This window comes from Amblyomma mixtum, chromosome 3 (assembly GCF_055824585.1).
Source record: "Amblyomma mixtum isolate Tamu chromosome 3, ASM5582458v1, whole genome shotgun sequence".
Taxonomy (NCBI): Eukaryota; Metazoa; Arthropoda; class Arachnida; order Ixodida; family Ixodidae; genus Amblyomma; species Amblyomma mixtum.
The window spans coordinates 280,365,816-280,389,756 of record NC_143014.1 but is presented as its reverse complement, the minus strand read 5'-3'; the positions used below and the strand labels follow the sequence as shown (position 1 = coordinate 280,389,756).

General features: G+C 49.1%; 1 protein-coding gene across 2 annotated transcripts; it reads right to left on the bottom strand.

Annotated features, from left to right (window-relative positions):
* Positions 1-589: 589 nt before the first annotated feature.
* On the bottom strand, positions 590-23,388 carry LOC149355006 (MIF4G domain-containing protein B-like). Of its 2 annotated transcripts, XM_089583593.1 has the most exons (7): positions 21,140-23,388; positions 19,339-19,430; positions 13,639-13,901; positions 11,221-11,388; positions 7,180-7,361; positions 2,715-2,978; positions 590-1,084 (listed from the first exon to the last, which is right to left on the bottom strand). In XM_089583593.1, exons 3-7 carry the CDS (start codon positions 13,727-13,729, stop codon positions 818-820), a joined length of 972 nt encoding a protein of 323 aa, XP_089439719.1. In that variant the 5' UTR covers positions 13,730-13,901; positions 19,339-19,430; positions 21,140-23,388; the 3' UTR covers positions 590-817. The 2 variants fall into 2 exon arrangements, with proteins under 2 accessions (XP_089439719.1, XP_089439720.1); XM_089583594.1 differs by lacking the exon at positions 11,221-11,388.
* Between the last annotated feature and the right edge of the window lie 553 nt (positions 23,389-23,941).

Sequence of the window (23,941 nt, the reverse complement as noted above, 5' to 3'; positions counted from 1 at the left end):
AAATGGCGGCGCCCGTATCGATCAATGCTTCTACTACAGTGCCTTCAATATCAACGGTTTACATGTTCGATGGCTGTGCAGGAGGAATTGAGAGGTCGGCGTGCGGTGCAGTTTTTTCTCCGAAAACTGCACAATTTAGTTTTCCATGTGGCCAGTGGTCTGAGAGGACGGTGGTCGTAGAGGCGACGAGGAATGGCGGAAAGGCGATCGGGAGCGGCGGCGCGACGACCTGAGATTCGAGGAGCTGTTCGGAGAGGTAGAGGGAGAGGAGGGACGATAATTAGCATGGTCGGCAAACGGTGGGCGGTAAGCGTACGACGAATGCGTAGCGTCTTGAGAGAAGTCCCCGTACGATGGGCGACGAGGAGGTCTGGTGGCGAACGTCGGGCGGTAAGCAGGTGACGAGTACGTAGCTTCGTTGCGAAAGTCTGGGTACCACTCGCGCTCGCCGCGCAGACGCCGACAGCATACACGGGCAACATGACCGCGAATTCCGCAGTAGTAGACACTTTTAGTTGCTGCGTACGTAGCGACATTGCGTACGCAACGCTCACTACGTTCCGTTCGCTGTAAAGGGCACCCCCGTCACACTTATAGTTGGCCGTACCTCCGCAGAGCAGTCGCGTAGCGCGTTGTGTTGTGTTGTGTCGCTATCTAGTGACAAGCACTGAAAGCGCTGTAGCGCTCGGCTGAAAATTTTTCAGTTACTGACAATATGAATAGAATATTACTGTTTTTAATGGAAGAACAATGTATAATCTTTAATGAAGAGCAAAAGTAGGCACATGACTAAAAAATTATTCGCCAGGTGCGGTAGCTATGACGCTAGGAAAGCCATCATTCCTGGCACATCACACTTCACATCAGATGGTGTGTTCTTGTAGTACTCCTGCTGGCTGGGGTCGAACTCCCATCCAGAGGCGCGCAGTTCGATCAGTTCGTGCAAAATCTTCCGCGCCTCGCCTGACAGGCCGGGTTGAATGAATGCCTCCCGCAGCCGCCCCACCAAGGTCCGCATGAGCTGGGGGGCGTCACGCTCGACGGCCTTCTCGGTGCTCGTCAGTACTGACCGCAAGCACCCCATCTGCGAGAACGACGAGTGCAGTTGTTAGTGGTCAGCCCGCGAGGGCAACGCTGAGAACATTACGTCACTGCGAAGACAAGCTTTATTACCAGAGTGGAATCACATAGGGCACCAGCAAAAAGGGGAAAACATAGCGCAGTGACTCCTCTTGACTTGTGGTATAATGCAGGAAATGGCCAGAAATCCTATTAATAATTCTAGTATAGCCTAGTGTGACGCGGTCCCCAATACGCCGATAAGTGTTCTAGAGTAAGATTTTTTGACCAAGCAGCTTTGCCCCAACCAGCGCACTCTTGAGGACGACATGGAGGCCGCCAAATTGAATCCAGGCGTTTTCAATCGGCTGGATTTGTGTTCACAACGTTTATTCCTAATTTTTGCCATTCGAGTTCGCTTGTCTTGAAAAACTCTGACCACTGAATTAGCGGAAAAACGTAGTGGCTGTTGGTAACGGACAGCAATACAACACCGCTGACAGTGAAAAAATATTTACTAAAACAGTAACGGCTGAACAAAAAAACTGCTCTGCTAAACTTGTTTTTATAGATTATTTTTTTCCTGAAAACTGTCCGGTTAAAGCTGACTTATGAAGCAACCGCTACTCCTCTTCCACCTCTTTAAATTTACACTGCGGAGAAATCGGAGCTCGCCTGTATTCAGACGCAATTGTTTAGAAATGAACAACGGTCTTGTATGCTAGAATTCGTCAAAAAATGCGACACAGTTGTCAACCGCCACCGCCCGCTTCCCCTTGCAACCAGCGATGTGTGAAGGCAGGTTTCGCCGCACGAAGCCCCGAGGCTATAAGCTACGGCAGCTTTCACTTCCAAATGGTTATCACGGAGTATTTTTCAGATCGCGATGCCACAAGTTTAATTATAAAAAAAATTCTTCGTTTTTAAATGAAGAAAATCGTTTTCTCAGCAATATCTCAGTCTCTTGATGACAGAAAAAACCTTCAACTTTTCCAGAAAGAGACATCGAATCTATATTTACAAGAAAAAATAACTGGATGGAGTTCTACTCAGTGTCCCTTTAATAAGGGTGCCAACCCTATTTTTCTCTACCGCACCCGATATTTGCAGCACGGATGTAAAAGTAATTCCTCTAACTACTGGTTCAGGCTTCTTCAAGAGGAGGCACTTTTGAGTGTAGCATCAGCCCAAACTTAGTAACCTATCGACTGGTGGGCGAGTTTGAGCTGATCTTTCGTAAAGAAACCACACGAGCGGCCCACAGGATGGAGGTACGTGTCATGCTCTTTGTAGCTACTTGCGTCCTGAGTGGCATTCGTTACCTTGTTTCAAGAACTTAGGAGTGCATAGCTAACCATGAGCTGGGCAGACGCTGCACGGTCACAAATCACTGCAACCACCATGTTAATTGGAGACGGCCACTTTATATGACTAGGCCGCCAACTTTTTGATCCAACTCCTGACAATTCCTTGCAATCGCTTGTTGTCTGAAATTTCGTGCTTTTCAGGTGCCTAGACGCACTGATGACTCCCTCAGAACCTACGTAGGGCGGTGATAGCTTCGAACTGGGTGCTTTTCATGGATGCTTTTTAAGAGCACAGCGGTGTTATTAATGGCTCCAATAAGCCGGCCAAATATACTTATAGTGCCTTGCCTCGGCTGCGATGCCCAGCGACGGGGACTGCAGGATGACGTGGCAGCAGTCGCCGAGCAGCTTGGCCAGGAACAGCCTGCGGCCTCCTGCTTTGCTGTGACTTCGCAGTCCCAGCACGAGCCCGGCCACAAAGGACACATAGCCCGTCCACCGATGCGGCACCGGATTGGACGCGTTCAGTGGCAGAAGGAGCTCATCCCGCTTCTCGAACCATTCGTGGCAGGCGCACAGAAGTAGGTCTAGAAACATCTCGCCACTGTCTTTCTGCGAGGTGACAGGATGATACAGGAGGAGAAAGCCAGCTTTACCAGCACTGTTAATCATCGTTTGAGCACGATATGAAGACATCTACGCCGACAACAATGCTCCATCTTGTTGCCATTGATGAATTCATTACTGCATACTACGGCATGCTATGCGGAGCTAAAAGGCCGACCGCAACGAAATTTTAGTTTGGATATAATACTTTCAGTGTTCTTGCTACGCCATTAAAATAACCGAGGCAAAGTCCCGCGCTTTTTAGAAAACTGGTGCTCTTGTTACAAGGGCTCAAAAAATTAGCTGCTGTTTAATTACTGCTGAACCTGTTAGAGAGCGATAGCTATGGCGTATTGGGCAACTGAACGCGGCTTGGCATCTGTGACGTTGAGTGCGTTCCGGACAATGAATAGGACAATGGATAGACGCGCCTAGATTTATCTCTATTGATCGCATCCAGGCGGAGCCGATTCTACTTTGTGCCAGAATGTTGTAGTAACTTTCCAAGCTTTGTCTTGAAAGTTCGCTATCAGTTTTAAAAAGAGCACGGCCGAGAGCGGCGGGGATTTTGTTAGACGACCGCCGAGCACGCTTGTTGCAACGCCGCCTCCGAGTGATTCAGTTCTTTGCCGACGCAAGTCAGCCCAAATAGAGAGTTTCGTTTAGGACCCATTATCGCTGTCTTCCTGTTCGCCGGACTGCAGTAACCACTACGCGACAATATGTACACCTTTTGCGGTTGATTTGAGTGCTCTATTTTGTCTACGCTGCCTATTTTGTGATATTGTGTAATCTATGTAGCTTGTTAATTGAACTATTTTTATTGCTTTCTCATTCTTTCACTTTTTCTTTTTTCCTGCGTGTGCTTTGTCGTCCTTGTTTTTAAATCACTGCCATCCCGTACAGCTGCTCCCAATTAGCGGGTTTCAGGGCTTGTCAAGCTGCTGTTTCAGCTTTTTTCCTAAAAGCTGTCCGTTCTGCATTGTGTATTGCTAACATAAATAATGAGCTTACTAATTCGATCAACACGTTCCGAACATTCTTAGAAACTGAATTATTGTCCTGTGCGGCCGAGTGCCCTCATTTAAATCGAATTAAACGTCCCTGCTCCCGCCTTTTTTTTGAACTCACCGCTGACGGTAGCAAGAGTCAACTAACGCGTGGAGTGACTTTCAGGCAGTCGCGTGGCACTTCGCTTTCCCTTTTATTTTGGTTTTGTGGTTTCTGTGAATAAATAGATCCAGTTACTACATAGCTGCAAATTAGGCCTCCTGAATTAATAGTATGCGCGGAGTATTTGCTTTCGCTGGTCGCCACGTATCACTCCGCTGATGGTAGAGCGGCAAGCCGCCACGGTACTCGCCGAAAGGTTGGTTGACTCCTCCTACCGTCTGCGGTGAGCTAAAAAAAAATGGGGCAGCCGAGACGTGTAATCCAATTTAAATTAGGAAAATCGGCCGCACAAGACAATAATTCGAAGTTTCTAAGAACGCCCAGAACGTGTAAATCGAGATCCCGCGGTAAAAAGACGAGTTTAGATTCCTCTTTAGTGCAACTTTTTTAGCAAAGGAAATGCCCACTCTTTAGATTCTAGGGGTATGTGCAGAGTTGTGTAGAAAGCTACTCGCTCACTGAGGCGGTAACCAGAGCGTAGCGGGGCTTCAAATGTCGAGTGGCGAAAAAAATATATATATTACTTTTGACTAGTGCAGTGCCCAGAAACATTGTTCACTTTTTGTTTCATATGCCAATCTCACAAAATACACAGCGTTAATTGCTGGGAATTTATGCAGAAAAGGCAAATGGCTTTGGATGTTTTACCATATGCGATTAATAGCCGACGCGGTTGTAGCATGCATTACATGGTCCTCTCTATAGGATATGTACAGCAGCCGATACTCCTGTTTGGACAGAACTGTTATCGTTTCTTTAACTATCCTGGAAGGATACTGCTGACACAGGCCATTTAAAATCCTGCATAGAGTGCGCATTCCGCTCTCAGGACGCTGAGCAAATGATCATGTAGTTGTGGTAGCCTGGTACGGCGGGAAGAGTTCGGATATCCTAGCGTTGCAGCTGAAGTAGCAAGAGAAGTATTTTAAAATTAAAGTAAAGGACCTGGAATAATCAGATAGCTCCAATATGGTGCTAGAGTTTCTAGATGGAGCGTCAACCCTCTATCCGCAAATGTTCCTCTTACCATTGAAAATCACTAACTAAAATCTCCGTGGGCGGCCTCTTTCCTTGAGGTTTTCCTCCAGTCTTGTCCGCGCACATATTAAAAGCTGTATTAGGAGTAGCAGTCGCGGTCAGAGAAAGGCGCACTGAAGACAACGCCATCAATATTTTTTTGTTGTTAGTTTTGATAGTTCAGCATTTCGTCACTTCGTTACCGCTTGTGCGGTAGCCAAGGGCACATTTATTGCATAGAGATTCGGATTCGAAGTTGCAATATTTTCCCGCCGCTCACATTCAAACTTGGGACTCTGATAAGGAAACAGGAGGAAGTGACGTAAAGTGGCAAAAATAGGGACTCGGTGATTGCTGGCTGCGGGTCCTGGGCTGCCGCCTTACAGCAGCCGAAATGGAAACTACTGCTGGCCTGACGTTCAAGGCCTCTATCAGCCGTCGTTGCTTAGTTTACGTTTGCAACAGCGTTACCATGGATGTTGTTCCCCATTCTGACCACGAAGTTCGTGCAAATAACTACGGCCTGCATTCAGCGACCTCAACCCCACACAGAGTGCGATGATTTTGAGGACTGAGGTGGCGCGCCTGGTAAGAGCGTTTGGTTTGGATTTATGGGGTTTAACGTCCGAAAGCGACTAAGGCTATGAGAGACGCCGTAGTGGAGGGCTCCGGAAATTTCGACCACCTGGGGTTCTTTAACGTGCACTGACATCGCACAGTACACGGGCGTCTAAATTTCTACTCCAAAGAAATTCAACCGCCGCGGCCGGGATCGAACCTGCGTCTTTCGGGTCAGCAGCCGAGCACCATAACCACTGAGCCACTGTGGCGGCCTGGTAATAACGCTCGAGCGCAGAGCTACCTTCACGACTGATGTGTATGTAGCCTCTAATACGTGCGGGCATATTTAAATCCTCTATTAATAGTCCTCGTAGGGCTCATTTTGCAGCCCAGCGTCTTGGTACGTTGACGAAGCAAACACGCCGCGCGGCGTGTTTGCTAACGTGGAGGCGCTTGGATCATTAGCTATTCACAGCTCTTTTTCCTTGTCCTAGGTGCGTGCCATTGCACCAACTTCGTCCGAGGAGCACTTAGAGAGGCATTTAGAGGTCCTCTGCTGCTCCGCCCTTGCAAACTGTGGGGTGTAACGAAACCATGCGTGCACGCAAACGTACTAAAATAAAGGTTTAAAAATCATGTAGATTATATATAGAGAAATTTAGTCAAATGTTTAGGGGAATCCCCCAAGGTGGAGTAAATTTGTAATAAGGGAGTAATTACTCATTGGCATCCACCCAAGCGCAGCAATACGGCTACAAAGGAAAGCTATACAGCTTTCTCAGAAACTTCGCTTGGGTGGATGCCAATGAGTAATTACTCCCTTATTATAGTTAGTTACATTGATTTTAATGGCGCAAAAGCAACTGAGGCTATGATGCGCCAAACGCAAGGTTGGAGTTTTTGTTAAACGTGAAGCTTTTTATACTTAGAGTTTGTTTAAAACGCTGGCTTCCTTGAGAAACCTAAAAATACATGAGATGTCAACCAGTGCACGATCGCCTAAAAGTAACATGGGGTGTAATGGGAGTCTTTCCCTATAAAATGTTGTAAAATATTTCTTTCTTAGCTCTTCTAGTTTGACACATGAAATTAAAATGTGGTTCACTGTGAGTTCGGAACCACACATTTCACAGAGAGGTTTGTTTTTTTTGGTTAGTAGAAAGCTGTGCGTGAGGTGGGTGTGTCCAATGCGGAGCCGACATAAAATAACTTCGGTAAAACTCCCTTATTATAGAGACATTTAATTTACTCTTCTGAAAAAGAAACACCTGACGTCAAAAGCAAGGTAATTACTATACAGAGAGCGCTAATCTGTGGAAAGCAAACTATCGTTGTTAAGGATTGATCAAGCTGAGAAGAAAGTGCGTGAATCTGCTATGTAGAAAACTGTGTACGCCGCGTTTCCAACACTGTGCAGCAGACAGCAACCAGCTGTCTGCAGACGACAATCGCTTACAGGTCTTCGGGGCGCTCCATCTACGACTGCTGGTCTTGGGGCGTCGGCGCAGGAAAAGAACTCGCCCGTGATGCCCCCGCTCGAGTTCTCGTCACTGTCAGTGTCGGGAGCCAAGGCGGGTTCCCATTTGAAGCGCACGACCGCCGAGTCCGGGGCGAGAGAAGCGCGATGGAAGTCCAGCGCTGCAAAACAAATAGAACCGCCCAGGTGATGCGTTGTAGCCAACCTCGAAAGCTGTCTTCACGCGCTTATATTAACCCAGAACGATTTTTAAAAGTCGACATTGCGCGTCGATTTAATACTCCTCAGTGCTCGTGCCTTTCAGCCCCTTGTTGTACTAGATTACACTGGCACCTCCAACATGCATATCAAAGTTGGGGAGGGATCGCGAACCGCAAGCGTCTTCTCAGGAAGCTTAACTAATTTGAAGACTATGGAAATCCATCTCGGTTTCAACTTCACAGAAAACGATGTGTGCAGAGACAATTTCGGCTTTGAAATGATAAGGTGCACGCTAACAGTTTACCAGGTGATAGTGTATAGAGGGCACGGACTAATCACAGACAAATATGAAGCATGAATTACCGCAGCCTCACCTGCGCGCACTGAAATGCTGAGAAAGTGGTGCTGGTAACAAATATGTAGTTCATGTGAATGAATCAGCGCAAATGAACTAAAGTGTATTTTATCAGAAGGTTCCAAAATCACTTTCAGGCTCAGGAATGATTTTCACGCGAGCTCCGCCACAAATCATGTTCTTTCACATTAGATGGGTCTGAGGATATTTGTTGATTCGTATTAATCTAAAGGGTAAAGGAACACTGTGTGTAGTTTCAGTGTATCCTAGTAAATATATGGTAGAGAGAGGGTGTGGTAGATGGTTCTTGGTGATCACAAAATGAACAACGGAGGGGAAAACCTCAGGTTGCTTGAGGCAACGTTTCGACAAGAGGACTTGTCTTCGTCTATAAAGTTATTCAGGATTGCGATGCCACAATGCTAGCTGGTACACGAAGCTAACTGGTCTATATAGGTATTCAAGATTGCGATGCCACGTTGCTAGCTGGTACACGAAGCTAGCTGGTGAAGATATCAATTAACTTTATTTTTTCATCTTCAGAAAAGAAGCCTGCCGACCTGCGCAGGGTCCTCCCCAATGTAGCGCCGTCAAAAACGAGGCCTGCTCAGTTGTGCAGGGTCTGCTGCTAAGTGATTGCCTGATGTGGACAGTGGCTCGCCACAAATTACAGGCGTGAAAATCACCCCTGGAATGTTAAAGGAGGATGACAGCTTTGCAAGGTCAAATATTTATAGGTCTTGCAAGATACACGTCGTCATTACATGGAGAACGACTCGCCTGCTTCAGTCAATCCATATCCCGCCTCCAGGTTGTGGGGATTCGCGCTGTAGGGAGGGCAGCCTGTGCTTCTCCATTTCGACTCCTACGAAACCCCGTCCGCTAAGTAAGTGAGACGCAATACAGGTCTGGCTGCGCGCGCAGTCCGGCCACGCTTCAGGGTGTTGCGCTACGCATTCCTCTTGTTTGGGCCACGCGGGCGTCACGTACGCTCAAATGTCTGCTTTCGAGACCGACGAGCAACGAGTCTGTAACACGAGGCAAGGTACGTGAGGGACCGTTTTTCGCTTTTCCCAACGTTCATTCGAGCGCCTTGTAATACAGGTAGGATCTTAACGTCACTAGTTGATAGCCTCGCGCCCCGCCGTAGCAGAACCTGCGAGCGCCCGGTGAAACCCGCTGAGTAACCGCCGCCGCAGATCCACAGAAGCGGCCGTACTGTCCTCCACACGCCAATCCTCATCCGTGCGCATCTTCTGCGGCCAGCTGTCGAATTGCGAAGGGGCCTCGTGCGAATTAACCTAGGGAGTGCAATACAGTGCTTGTGTTTGTGCGGTTGTGGCGGCTCGGTACCACGCCGTGGGTCTCTCTTCGCATGCGACTGCGGGCATATAAGAAAGCCCACTCCTGGGCTGCTAAACACCGTGGGCGGAGGAATTTAAATAGACACCAACAACGTGATGGAAACAAGAATTTCGGCAGCGCTGAGGACCACTCGAAGTTCGCAGTGAATTTCTTTCCACGTGTGACGAATTATTTCACCTATGGGCGTTACACTTTCAGGTATTGTTCAAGAAGATTCACGATTCTTCCTGCAACTTTCCACCTTTCTGGACTCTTCACGAAGACATAAGGGCGTCATCTAAAAGCCAAACGCAGAGCTGCCGAGACCGACCCTCATTCTGATAACGCTGATTGCAGAGCTGGGGCACTGCCATCGCAGCCAACGACACCCATTTTTAAGAGAACGAGTTCATCAATGTAAGCAATTGAGGTAGTTTTGTGTTGTACCAATGCCTCCTCTATTATCAATGCTTGGCAGGTAATGTTTCCAATGGGAGCCCACAGCGCGCATGCGTCGTTCACTGGCCCTCCGCGTTGCGACTGGTCCCGGCGCGCTCCGGTGGGACGTTGCGTCACTCTCGGAGTCATTCGTACAGAAGGAATTTACCAGCCGCGGCGCCGCTTTGCGCTTCCCACACCTTCCGCAACGCGGCGGACTGAAGCGGAACCCCTTAAGAAGCGTAGACCAGCTGGACCCGCTTGAGCAGCCTGAACCATGGGTCAGCGAGTGAGGAATGGCAGAGGAGAAAGACAGGAGAGAGCTTGAATCGTCATTTTTGGCAGACCTGATTTTCATCGATCACTGAGAAGGCGTTGATCGCACGGAAACCTGCTTGTCTCTTTCTTTATCTGCCCGCCTTCACCTTTGTGTGAAATATTGCAACTCTGCTCCCTTGCGTTTTTCGCCAAATTGTGGCATATTCTGTATTATTCGTTCCGATTTCCTGTTTATAAATTTTTTGTGCTCTCGCTGTCTTCACAAACAGGATGTATGCTCAATACTAGGAATTACTCTGTACTTACACGGACAAATTTTAGAACGCTTCCTGCGTCGGCGAAGATGCCTTAGGAGCTTCTCTTCATTCTTCAGTAAATTTTTCTTTAGTCAAACAGACCTTACTGAAGGCTCCCTTGGAGCACCCTTTTCTTGAGCTAGGCACAACGCTACCTACGTTATTCGTTTCCTCCATGCGTCAAGTGAACACAAGGTTCACTGCACCACCATTCGCTTTGCGCTTGCACCGTAGGGTGTCTCCGGCGGCTGCGTCGATATCGAATTCATAGCGAACATTTGCTGGTGCCTATGCACTGCCGCTGCACTGTAAATAATGGGCCATTGCCAGAGCACCCAGTTTTTCTTGCCAAGCCATCTAAAGCAATGAAACAATATGCGTAAAACGCAAAACAAGCGCACATGACCGAGCGTGCTTCCAAACCAATGCAAAGTTATAGACGCGCAGTCGCTTTCATTTCAATTCAGACAAATATATTTCCATTATGAGCTGCACATCCTACGAACCAGACGCATGCAAGTTGCTCATCGTCGCTCCGGCTGCGTCTAAGGACGGTTGTAAATTGCTTTATTCTCTTGAACGCTTCCTTAAGTTAAGGGGACCTGGAGATTCAACAAGGCTATTTCTTGGGCTAGTTGGTTGTTCGTAATCTCGAAAAAAAAAGGTAAGGGCACAAGAAGACGGGGACATCAGAAAGACATAGGACGCAGCATTGTGCGCAGTGTCTCTTATCTCCGGCTCCTTCTGCGCTTACGTTTTAGCAAAATTATGATCATAGAGGGTTCCTCACTTGTGGTAAGGAAACCGTAGAAGTTAGGGAGCATTCTGAAATTCGGCCCTCTTGGACCTCTTACAGACCACATGGACGACGCGGGAGCTGTCAAAGAACCTACATATGCCACATAGGTTTGCATATCTGGCCTCTCACCCATCGCATGATGGCACGCGCGTCCATCCCGTTGAATGCTATTCTCTGTTCTGACAGAAGCCTTTGTACTCGCCGCTCAGCAGAAGGTGCTTGGCTCATGAATGGCACGCCACGGATTCGTTCATTGTCCTTTGTGTCTGCGTGTGGCTTAAGTACTACCCTATGGTAAACTGACTCACCCTTCACATCCTTGCAGATGCCTAGCAGGAACAACAGGACCACAAGCGAAGGCCGCATGCCAGCGATGCGAGCGGTGGCTGGTAGCCGCCTCATCTTGGAGCTGATGAACGCCGTACGTTCGTACATGTTGGTCAGCGCGAACGCTAGGTGTGATTTCTCGAGGTATCCTGCGCAGACGCATAGGTGCAAGTGCGATCAGAACGACTCAAGGCTTTTACTCTGGCAGTAGCCACGGAAAGCACACGTATCACTTTTGAGGTAATGCACTGCACTAGTGTTGTGGACTCCCCCGAACTTTTGATTGGCACTGGAAAATATATTATCAACTGTCCTTAAAATATTCGAGGTGTGTCAGAGAGGAATTCATTAAAATCATATAACTTTCTTACAGTTTACTCAGCGCGTGATCGTTTTGAAACCGTACCAGACAGAAGTTTTCTTAGCTTGGGGTTAGCTTAAAAAATTTTGCAGCATTTGCATGGCAACCTATTTGTCGCGGTGAGGGTTTAATCGCTCATAGGATAGCAGCCTCTCGTCGAGCCCTGCCGTCTCCAGGAAATGGGCGACGATCACGTGCACATGCACCCGTGTGCAAGCCGTCTAGTCATAGGGAGCACAGCATCTCTGCAATCTGAGATTACTAGGCGGTGGAGCGCCTATAGCAAAGACGCTGGCTAAAGTTCGAGGGTAAAAATTACATGATGTTTACAGAATTCAATTCCTGGCGAAAGCATAGGCTATTTTTTTAAAGTCTGTTTTTACTTATTTTTGAATACATGAATGACTGATTTGAGGCATACACATGACGAGTGATTCAACTTTCTTTTTTTAGCAGCCGCGCAAACGACGAATTTGCTCAGGCCACAACCTGCGTATTAGTACTTCGTAGACCATTATGATGAGCAGGTAGTGCCGCGGGACGGAGGGCTCGCGCTAGGCAGCGTGGCTAGAAGACGACGGTGAGGAGCGCTGGCGCTAGGTAAATACATGCAAGAATCGATCACAAATGCGCAAGAGTAAATGTTCCCGGGCTTTCGCTCTTATATACGTAATACAGCAGGGAGGGGACGACGGTCTACTCCTGACTCCTGATGCGCGACCGTGCTTGAAAGCGACGTATCGCCGCCCACCCCGCCCTCCCGTAGTCTCCGACTACTGCGTTATTCTATAATCCCGATGCCAGCGGCTGGCGATGCGGGAGAGTACGCACTCAATCATTTGTGGCCGGGTGTAGAGCGATATACACCTGACTAATGGTGTGAGGTGCGTCGTCAGCGGAGGCGGCACTCCGTTCGGTTCAAGCCCGTGTGAAGCGCACGTGTGCTAGTCAGCTGCGCTATTCAGATGCCGGTTAACAACTCCGGTAGAACGCCGCGGTCATATCTCTCTGCACAAATAAGTAAGAATCGCTCACTTTGAAGGTGTGGACCATAAGGCGAAGTTTGCCCCCATTCTTAACATGAACTAACTTCGGAGTAGAGGCCGTGATGAGCCGCTACAGTGGACAGCACAGGCTGCATTGTACCACCGTGGTGGAGGCCGTGGTCGTCGCATTTCCTCACCTGCCATGCGGAGCAGCCTGTGAATGCCAAATTGTGGTCGGGCAGCTCTTAACGCCCAAGGTATGACTCGTGTGCTGCGTGGCCCCGCATCCAAGAATGATGTGGCGCACCTCAGCCTGAGGCGCGCTTGTCGTCGGGGGGTCGGCCCAGCGTAGCGCTCACCGGATCCTACTGCTTCATCGTAGAGATTGACCATGCGAGACTCACCAGAGCCGGCACTGGCGCAGTCACCACACGACGAATCCTCCACCCGACGCGCGCAGTGTAGACGGTTAAAGTGATGCAGGCACGTCTGCGCCGCGAGTTACTCGAGAGGCTATGCGTCCGCCTCTGAAATAGTAAGCGCCGGCGCGTGACGTGCGCTGCACGCCGAAGCTCACTCGAAGCAGGTGTCTGTGAAGCGTCTTGAGGTGCCTATGCGTTGATCGCCGGAGCATCGCCAGCGCCAAGGCCTACAGTAAGGAGCTGAATATCGTGGCCATGCCACTGAGCGCTAAGGGAGCTTGCGCACTGTGAGGACCAACCGACAAGCCGCCGCAACTCCTTCGCTGTCAGAAGTAGCATGAGAAAGTTGCCTAACTTATCACTCTGTGGTATATCATCGTCGGCTGCCAAGGAAGTGTAGTGTCGCTGATGCGAAGAGATGTTCGAGAAAAGGAATAGCGAAGTACAAAGCTAAGCAAGATAGCCGAGTCTCGAGCGCCTCGTTGACAGTACCACGTGCGCGGTTCCTTTTAGAAGCTCAGTGTTCTTTTCAGCTGGTCAGGTTGAAAGGCGGAGCAGAATTCTTGACATTATGCCTGTCCTCTTATTGGCTCAAAGAACGGGCAAATATTCCACTTAACGGTTGCTAACCTGGGTGGATCGGACGGCGACGGCAGTGGTATTCCTGCGCTGCTGGCACCGGTGACAGCCGCCACGGCTGGTCCAGGAAGGCGCTCGCCATCCGCTCTAGGTTCCCACGAAATCCTCCGCTTTGAGAGGTTGGTTGTGCAGATCAGCCGTGGTCAGGAACTCTGGAAATCGTCCTCCAGCAGGGCACTCAGCAGGAACAGGTCGATGGAACGTTCGAGACGAGCTTCAGGAAACCGCTCGAGCCTCTCCACGCGCCTCGAGCCCTGCGCAGGAGTGCAATCTTCTTTTTCTTTTTCATACGACCTCTAAGGCAGAAGGTACTCTTTTTACCAAGAGCCCTTGGCTGAACACAGGTAAAAAAAAAATAAATATCCATTATTCAAGCCGGCTGAACCTAGAGAGAAGAGCGAAAGCTCTGGTAAGCATGATTATCTAATCATGCCCCTTTCCAAGTAGTAAAGATAACAATATTCCGCTTGATGGCGACGGTACATCCTCGAAGCACTACTTTCTGCACGTTGCTCATTCATGGCGTTGTGTGATGGTACACACAGCCCACACGCTTTTATACAGGGTGTTTTACGTAACTTGAATCAAGGATTTAAAAAAAGCGGTAAACCGCAGCCCGCTGAAACCAACGATACATTGTTTGCCGTCATGTGGCGCTCCTAAGGATATCTTTGTATTGCGCTTATTTAGTTAATCAACTAAGATGAATTATGCAAATTTTCAAAAATTCATTTTAGTGGCAAGACTGTTACGTTAGGTTGTAGAGCTGGTTTATAAACAACCGATCCAGTTTATTGTATGAATGGATGGAAAAACTTTATTTTCGTCAGAGAACATGTGTGGACGATTCCGTGTTAGATGGCCATCAACCCATGGCTGACGACAACCTGGGTGACCCATTCCACGGCCCTGGTCTGGACGACGGGGTCTGAGCTGGCCAACAGGGCCTCCCACTGCTCGAGGGAAGGATCACGCATAATGTCCGCCGGTGGCGGTGCTAGGCTGCAGCTCCATGATATGTGGTCGTAGGTTGCCAATTCCTGACACCATTTGCACTCCGGCTGAATGTCCGGGTAGATTTTGCTCAACACGTATGGGTTGAAGAAACACCTAGTCTGCAATCGTCGCCAGACGCATTCCTGCACTTTGCTTGTCCGGGGGTGGGTAAATCCTCCCCTCATGTCTGAAATGGGTAGTAATGTCATGAAAGCAGTCACGCGGTATTTTTTCATATTTCGTGGGCTTTCATTACTTGGCGGAAAAAAGGATCCAGTAGGAGATAGGATGGTACAATAAACTGGAACTTCTGCGTTCCAGTTTATTGTAGCATCGTATCTCCTACAGGGTCCTTTTTTCCGCCATGTAATGAAAGCCCGCGAAATATGAAAAAATACCACGTGACTGCGCTCGTGCGTTACCAAATTGCAGCGCTGTCAGCGGCGTTGCGAGCAAACGGAGCGTGCCTGCTGACCGAGGCGAAGTGAGTGGCCGCCGCGCCGCTGCAGAAAGTGCTGACGCGCTGTCAATCCGCTGCTAAGACCGGCGGACGTTCACTTCGCCACGGTCAGCGGGCAGCTGAGTTTGCTCGAAGCGCCGTTGAGAGCGCTGCAATTTGGTAGTGCACGAGCGTAGCCATGTGGTAGTTTTTCATATTTCGCGGGCTTTTTTTAGATGCCGGAAAAAACGACCCCGTTGGAGAAACGAGACTGCAATAAATTGGATCGGTTGTTTATAAACATGCTCTACAACATAACGTAACGGTCTTGGCACTCAAAAAGAATATTTGAAAATTTGCATAATTCATCTTAGTTCAATAACTGATTAAGCGCAATAAAAAAATATTCTGAGGAGCGCCACATGATGGCGAACAAAGTATCGTTGGTTTCAGCGGGCTTTATTTAAATCCTTTTTTAAATCGCCTTTTTTAAATCCTTGGTTCAAATTACGTGAAGGACCCCGCATACTCCTCTAAGCAGTCAAGTACTCCATGCTCTCGCTTCTTCATATATACACCGGGTGTCCCAGCCAAATGTAACCAAACTTTTAAAAAAGGCGAAGTGTCCTAGTCCAGTGAAACCAACTGAAGGTTGTTCATAGTCGCGTGGCCTAGTCTTGACTATATTTTTCGCTCTTCAAAGTTAATCATTAGTTAAGTTTAATTAGCTAACTTTTTAATTATTGACTTCAGGAAGAAAGTTTCAATGAAAAAGTTTTAGCTCACCTCGAATAACCGCTAGTAGTGTGGTTCCCGTCAAGTTACGATTTACGTAGCTTCATTCATTGGCCTTTAAAGAAAGTTGTCAAGTCACCAGCTGCTTGCTCACTTCTCTGCCCCAATGAGCACCCAAAGTCTCATTGAAGAGGGGACTTCAGAAAACACGGATTTTATTCTTTAATGTGTGTCTTGGGACGTTGAATTGGCACAGCTGTCATGTGGAAGCTTTTTCTTGTTGTACGGGTTGTAGTTAAAGGCCGGTAAAAAAACTACTTTACGAAAACATTACTTTGCTACAAATGTCACAGTAAGCTGTTTCTCTAAGCGATCTAGAACTTTTCCATTTACACTTTGTTCCTCAAGTCAATACTTAAAAAGTTAGTTAATTAAGCTTAACTAATCAGTCAACCTTGAAGAACGAAAAAAATACTGCAGACTAGGCCACGCGACTCTAAACAACCGTCATTTGGTTTCAGAGGGTTAGACACCCCGTGGTTTTTAAAAGCTTGGTTACATTCAGCTCGGACACCTCGTGTGTGTGTGTGTGTGTGTGTGTGTATATATATATATATATATATCCATCATCATCGCTCAACGTCTTCTTCGAAGGGTTGGTCGCCAAATTTGCGGGTGCCATTAAAGCTCGCTCCATCCTGTTTTTTTTCCTTGTCGGCCTCATGGATCGGTATTTGCCAGTTCCGGATCTTAGGTCGAGACTAGAAAAAAAATGTTGTGGCTCAACTTGGTTAAGCCGGGAAATCGCGAAAGCAATACCCATGGCTGCGCCCTCGCTCACATGATAGTCGTGCTGTTGTAGTGCTTGTGTTCCTGGGTTTCATGGGCTCGTCGCAGTCGTTTAGTCAATTTCCCACGTTCGTCACTGCTAAGACTACAGATGGCTCCATCTTCAGTGTCGACAACACTGAGCGAATCAGTCCCATCACCCACTGAAGAGCTCGCACGTTCTCGGCGAGCCGCATACTGGGCACGTCGCTTAGCGAGTCTTGTTTCACACTCTTCCTCTGTGTCTGTAGCTCACCGCTCTCTTTTACGCGCATTACGACGAGCCTCCCTAGTGGTAGGCGGCATCTCCCAAAGCAATGTTAAGGCGCTGGTGGTTGGCACAGCTACTGCTTTCTAGCGACGTGAGTCGAGCCTAAATCTCTTCAGCGTAACGCCACAATCGCGCTCCTCGCGGAGAGCGCAGTAGTTAGGCGCCCGTGGTCGTGGCTGCCGCAATCTGCTCCGGCGGCGGCGCGCGCCGTTGCTCAAAAGCGGGTTTCGATCGCGGAGGCCTTGCCGTGGTGGCACCGCCGCGGCTTGCGACGGCGCGAGTCGGTCACCGTTCTCTTCGGCGTGACGTCACAAAGCTCCTATTGCGCTCCTAGTGGAGAGCGCAGGAGTTAGGCGCCGGTGGTGGCACCGCCGCGCCACGGCAAAGGCTGAAAGTGCAAGTAGTAAAGCTTTCGCTTCAAAAATTGTGCACCTCGGAGACAGTCGAGGGCGTCATGAATCCGAGGCAGCGGATAAACATCTTTTCTAGTGATCTTGTTCAGGGCGTGATAGTCAACACAAAAGCTTACTCAGCCATCCTTCTTTTGAACCAGCACAACAGGCGAAGACCAAGGGCTCGAAGAAGGGCGTATGATGTAGCGCTTGAGCTTGTCGGCTACGTTATCTTGAATAACCTTGCGCTCGATAGAAGACACGCGATACGGGCGGCGGCGAATGATGCCCGAACCATCTCTGTAGATGCGATGCTTAGCTGCGGTGGTTTGGCTCAAGGTTGTCTGGGTATCGAAGCAAGCAGAATGCTTGGTCAAGACGGCAAGCAATTCATCTTTTTGAGCCGGGGTGAGACCGGGGCTCATAGCAGCTGAAATAGGTGCAGAGGCAGAAGCAGGTGTCGAAAGAGCGAAGCTTGATGGGGCAGAGGAAAGAACGGTTGCAGGTTGAGTGGTATCCACAGAAGCGATGGCTGTGCCTTCACGCAGAAGATTGGGTTCCGGCGTAGTGTTGAAGGCAGTCAGTGGTGAAGACCCATTGGTGAAGCGGAGCAGGGCCACGACGAGAAAGGTGTCCCTTGAGAAAATACGGGGGCTTGGAGTGACGAAAATGTCCCCAGCGTTCACATGGGCAGAAGCAATCGAGAGGACATCTTCGCAGCCACAAGATCAGCGGTGGTAACAAAATGATGAGAAGGCAGGACAGAAACGGCAGAAAGGTCAGATTCAGTAGCTTGTCGAGTAGGGGAACAGCAGGTAATTACAGCTTGCGCAGAGTGGAGGAAGTCCCAGCCGAGGATGAGGTGATAAGCACAGGAGGGAAGCACAGCAAATACTATGTTGTGCAGGATGCCGTCGATAGTGACGCGTGCTGTACACAATCCGGAAGGACGCATTGATTCATCATTGGCCGCACGAAGAGAAGGACCACTGTAAGGGGTGCGCACCTTGCGAAGAGGAGAACATAAAGCAGAACTAATTACAGAAATGGCGGCGCCCGTATCGATGAATGCTTCTACTACAGTGCCTTCAATATCAACCGTTAACATGTTCGATGGCTGTGCAGGAGGAATTGAGAGGTCGGCGTGCGGTGCAGGTTTACCTCCGGAAACTGCACAATTTAGTTTTCCATGTGGCCAGTGGTCTGAGAGGACGGTGGTCGTAGAGGCGACAAGCAATGGCGGAAAGGCGAAGGGGAGCGGCGGTGCGACGACCTGAGATTCGAGGAGCTGTTCGGAGAGGTAGAGGGAGAGGAGGGACGATAATTAGCATGGTCGGCAAACGGTGGGCGGTAAGCGTACGACGAATGCGTAGCGTCTTGGGAGAAGTCCCCGTACGATGGGCGACGAGGAGGACTGGTGGCGAACGTCGGGCGGTAAGCAGGTGACGAGTACGTAGCTTCGTTGCGAAAGTCTGGGTACCACACGCGCTCGTCGCGCAGACGCCGACGGCATACACGGGCAACATGCCCGCGAATTCCGCAGTAGTAGACACTTTTAGTTGCTGCGTACGTAGCGACATTGTGTACGCAACGCTCACTACGTTCCGTTCGCTGTTAAGGGCACCCCCATCACACTTGTAGTTGGCCTACCGCCGCAGAGCAGTCGCGTAGCGCGTTGTGTTGTGTCGCCGTCTAGTGACAAACACTGAAAGCGCTGTAACGCTCGGCTCAACATGTTTCAATGTCTGACAATATGAACAGTACATTACTGTTTTTAATGGAAGAAAAATGTATAATCTTTAATGAAGTGCAAAAGTAGGCACGTGACTAAAAAATTATTCGACAGGTGCGGTTGCTATGACGCTAGGAAAGCCATCATTCCTGGCACATCACACTTCACATCAGATGGTGTGTTCTTGTAGTACTCCTGCTGGCTGGGGTTGAACTCCCATCCAGAGGCGCGCAGTTCGACCAGTTCGAGAAAAATCTTCCGCGCCTCGCCTGACAGGCCGGGTTGAACGAATGCCTACCGCAGCCGCCCCACCAAGGTCCGCATCAGCTGGGGGGCGTCACGCTCGACGGCCTTCCCGGTGCTCGTCAGTACTGACCGCAAGCACCCCATCTGCGAGAACGACGAGTGCAGTTGTTAGTGGTCAGCCCGCGAAGGCAACGCTTAGAACATTACGACACTGCGAAGACCAGCTTTATTACCAGAGTGGAATCACATAGGGCACCAACAAAAAGCGGCAAACATAGCGCAGTGACTCCTCTTGACTTGTGGCATAATGCAGGAAATGGCCAGAAATCCTATTAATAATTCCAGTATAGCCTAGTGTGACGCGGTCCCCATTGCTGAGCAGTAAAATTACCCATGAAGTTACTTTTTTTCCAACTCGCTATTACGTTTTTGGATTATACGATTTCCCCAATACGCCGATAAGTGTTCTCGAGTAAGATTTTTTGACCAAGCAGCTTTGCACCAACCAGCGCGCTATTGAGGACGACATGGAGGCCGCCAAATTGAATCCAGGCGTTTTCAATCGGCTGGATTTCTGGTCACAACATTTATTCCTAATTTTTGCCATCCGAGTTCGCTTGTCTTGAAGAAAAACTCTGACCACTGAAGAGCAGAAAAACGTAGTGGCTGTTGGTAATGGACAGCAATACAACACCGCTGATAGTGAAAAACTATTTACTAAAACAGTAACGGCCGAACAAAAAACTGGTCTGCTAAACGTGTTTTTAGAGAGATTATTTTTTTCCTGGAAACTGTCCGGTTGAAGCTGTCTTATGAAGCAACCGCTACTCCTCTTCCACCTCTTTAAATTGACACTGCTGAGAAATCGGAGCTCGCCTGTATTGACGCACAGCTGTTTAGAAATGAACAACGGTCTTGTATGCTAGAATTCTTCAAAAAATGCAACACAGGTATCAACCGCCACCGCCCGCTTCCGCTTGCAACCAGCGATGTGTGAAGGCAGGTTTCGCCGCACGGAGCCCCGAGCCTATAGGCTACGGCAGCTTTCACTTCAAAATGGTTATCACGCAGTATTTTTTAGATCGCGATGCCACAAGTTTGATTATAAAAAAAAAATTCATTTTTAAATGAAGAAAATCGTTTTCTCAGCAAAATCTTAGTCTCTTGATGACAGAAAAAAACCTTCAACTTTTGAAGAAAGAGACATCGAATATATTTTTGATAGAAAAAATAACTGGATGGAGTTCTGCTCAGTGTCCCTTTAATAAGGGTGCCAACCCTATTTTTCTCCAGCGCACTCGATATTTGCAGCACGGATGTAAAAGTTAATTCCTCTAACTACTGGTTCAGGCTTCTTCAAGAGGAGGCACTTTTGAGTGTAGCATCAGCCCAAACTTAGTAACCTATCGACTGGTGGGCGAGTTTGAGCTGATCTTTCGTAAACAAACCCCACGAGCGGCACACAGGATGGAGGTACGTGTCATGCTCTTTGTAGCTACTTGCGTCCTGAGTGGCATTCGTTACCTTGTTTCAAGAACTTAGGAGTGCATAGCTAACCATGAGCTGGGCAGACGCTGCACCGTCACAAATCACTGCAACCACCATGTTAATTGGAGACGGCCTTTTATATGACTAGGCCAACTTTTTGATCCAACTCCTGACAATTCCTTGCAGTCGCTAGTTTTCTGACATTATGTGCTTTTCAGGTGTCTAGACGCACTGATGACTCCCTCAGAACCTACGTAGGGCAGTGATAGCTTCGAACTGGGTGCTTTTCATGGATGCTTTTTAAGAGCACAGCGGTGTTATTAATGGCTCCAATAAGCCGGCCAAATATACTTATAGTGCCTTGCCTCGGCTGCGTTGCCCAGCGACGGGGACTGCAGGATGACGTGGCAGCAGTCGCCGAGCAGCTTGGCCAGGAACAGCCTGCGGCCTCCTGCTTTGCTGTGACTCCGCAGTCCCAGCACGAGCCCGGCCACAAAGGACACATAGCCCGTCCACCGATGCGGCACCGGGTTGGACGCGTTCAGTGGCAGAAGGAGCTCATCCCGCTTCTCGAACCATTCGTGGCAGGCGGACAGAAGTAGGTCTAGAAACATCTCGCCAATGTCTTTCTGCGAGGTGACAGGATGATACAGGAGGAGAAAGCCAGCTTTACCAGCACTCTTAGTCATCGTTTGAACACGATGTGAAGACATCTACGCTGACAACAATGCTCCATCTTGTTGCCATTGATGAATTCATTACTTCATGATATGGCATGCTATGCGGAGCTAAAAGGCGGACCGCAACGAAATTTTAGTTTGGATATGATACTTTCAGTGTTCTTGCTAGGCCATTAGAATAACTGAGGCAAAGTCCCGCGCTTTTTAGAAAACTGGTGCTCTTGTTACAAGGACTCAAAAAATTAGCTGCTGTTTAAGTACTGCTGAATCTGGTAGAGAGCGATAGCTATGGCGTATCGGGCAACTGTACGCGGCTTGGCGTCTGTAAGGTTGAGTGCGTTCCGGACAATGAATAGGACAATGGATAGACGCGCCTAGATTTATCTCTATTGATCGCATCAAGGCGGAGCCGATTCTACTTTGTGCCAGAATGTTCTGGTAACTCTCCAAGCTTTGTCTCGAAAGTTCAGCTTTAAAAAGAGCACGGCCGAGAGCGGCGGGGTTTATCTCAGACGGCCGCCGAGCACGCTTGTTGCTACGCCGCCGCCCAGTGATTCAGTTATTTGCCGACGCAAGTCAGCCCAAATAGAGAGTTTCGTTTAGGAGCCATTCTCGCTGTCTTCCTGTTCGCCGGACTGCAGTCACCACTACGTGAAAATATGTACACCTTTTGCGGTTGATTCGAGTGCACTATTTTGTCTACGCTGGCTATTTTGTGATATTATGTAATCTATGTAGCTTGTTACTTGAACTATTTTTTATTGCTTTCTCATTCTTTCCCTTTTTCTTTTTCCCTGCGTGTGCTTTCTCATCATTGTTTTTAAATCACTGTCATCCCGCACAGCTGCTCCCAATTAGCGGGTTTCAGGGCTTGTCAAGCTGCTTCCGCAGCTTTGTTACTAAAACCTGTCCGTTCTGCATTTTGTATTGCGAACAGAAATAATGAGCTGTTATGCCGGGAAACCCGCCCGGATTCCAATTCTGCAGGTCGCAAACTTTCTGCTGCGAACGTCCCTTTGACAAGCCCTGGTGCTGCGCCGCAAGGCAACGCGCCCTAAGGCTCCCTTGACAAGCCACGATGCTGCGCCGTAAGTCAGCTGTGTCTAAGGAGAAGCATCGGCGAGCAACGTGCCTGGACACGTCGCAAGAGGCCAGACAGCGAAGCGCCAGATTCCTTCTCTCCCGGACGCCACCGCGCGCGGCAAAATTTGAAGCGGTTGGCCCGCGCGATCGCTGATTGGTCCTTTCGGACTGCCGTCGAGTGCTGCCTTTGGATTGGCCAGTTCTGAGGGGCCACCGTTCCTGAGGCTATATAAGCGCCACCGCTGCCGCTTGGATAGCAGCTACAACTGACGGAGTGACCGAGTGACCGACCCACCGTGAGTCGAGTGCTGCTCACGAGTGGAGTCGGATGGTGTGACGTGCTGGTGTCTCGCTGATCGTCGCTGTGCGAGAACAGTCGCGTTGTATAGCTCTCGGCCCCCGTGCCGATGTTGAACTATATTATGCCCTGTACATAATGTATAAAGCATTTTCTTAGTCTCACCGACGCCTGACTCGGAGTCTTCGCTACCGCTAAGAGATCTGGCAACGCTCAGTCACGAAACGGGTGGCGAGCGCAACGGGACCACCTCTATGGCACAACATTGGTGGCAGCGGTGGGATGCCCAAAGTCACAACATTGGATGGCAGCTATGGGATCGACCGACATCAGCTACCTCGGCGCGGTGAGCGCCTGAAGTTTTCCTCAAACGCCAGACTTTCTCTAACACAGGTTATAGTAGCTTAGAGAAAGAATTGGTGTAGCACTGCGTTAACCTTGTGTGTTTCAAGCCTAGGAAGAGTGTTTTGAAAACCAAGGGATGCTGAAGGGGTAAACAAGGCAGTGTGTGAAATTCTTGCGCGTACCGAACTAGTAGCGATATAGTAGTGTACGGCAAGTACTAGTTTCTAAAAGGGCAAACAGCAAGAGGCAGTGTCAACGATGGAGAGTTACAAGGTTAAAGAACTTCTGCAAATTTGTGAAGAGTTGGGCATTGATTTGGGCTCAACAAAAAGAAAGAATGCGATCCTTGAGGTCATGAGGACTGCGGACGTGACGGCTGAGGAAGCCGAAGAGGCCTGGGCTGATATCAATGAAAGGCGTGAATGGGAGGAAAAGAGAGAAAAGGAACGTCAACGTCGCGAGGAGGAAAGGGAAGAAGAGGAGAGGCGGGAGCGCCAGGCGCTTAGAGAGCACGAGGTAAGAATGATGGAGCTGGAGCTCCTCGAAACCTCGCCAACGCCTATTCTTGCTTCTACGACAGTTCCCTCTAACGGGCCAAGAATAAGCGACCAACTGCCGCCCGTGGTCGTCGGCGAGGATATGGATAGATACCTCGAGAAATTTGAGCACGTGTGCGAGGGTAATCACATTGAGGCTCTAATCTGCGGCCCAGAGCGTGGCTGTGACTCACATGACGGTGACTTTGAAGCGCCAAGCCAGAG

Coding starts and splice junctions, on each gene's coding strand:
- LOC149355006 (XM_089583593.1), bottom strand. CDS start 13,729: ATGGCGAGCGCCTTCCTGGACCAGCCGTGGCGGCTGTCACCGGTGCCA. Junction 11,389..13,638: donor TCGCCGTCCGATCCACCCAG/GTTAGCAACCGT, acceptor GCGTCTGCGCAG/GATACCTCGAGAAATCACAC. Junction 2,979..7,179: donor ATGGAGCGCCCCGAAGACCT/GTAAGCGATTGT, acceptor GTCACCTCGCAG/AAAGACAGTGGCGAGATGTT.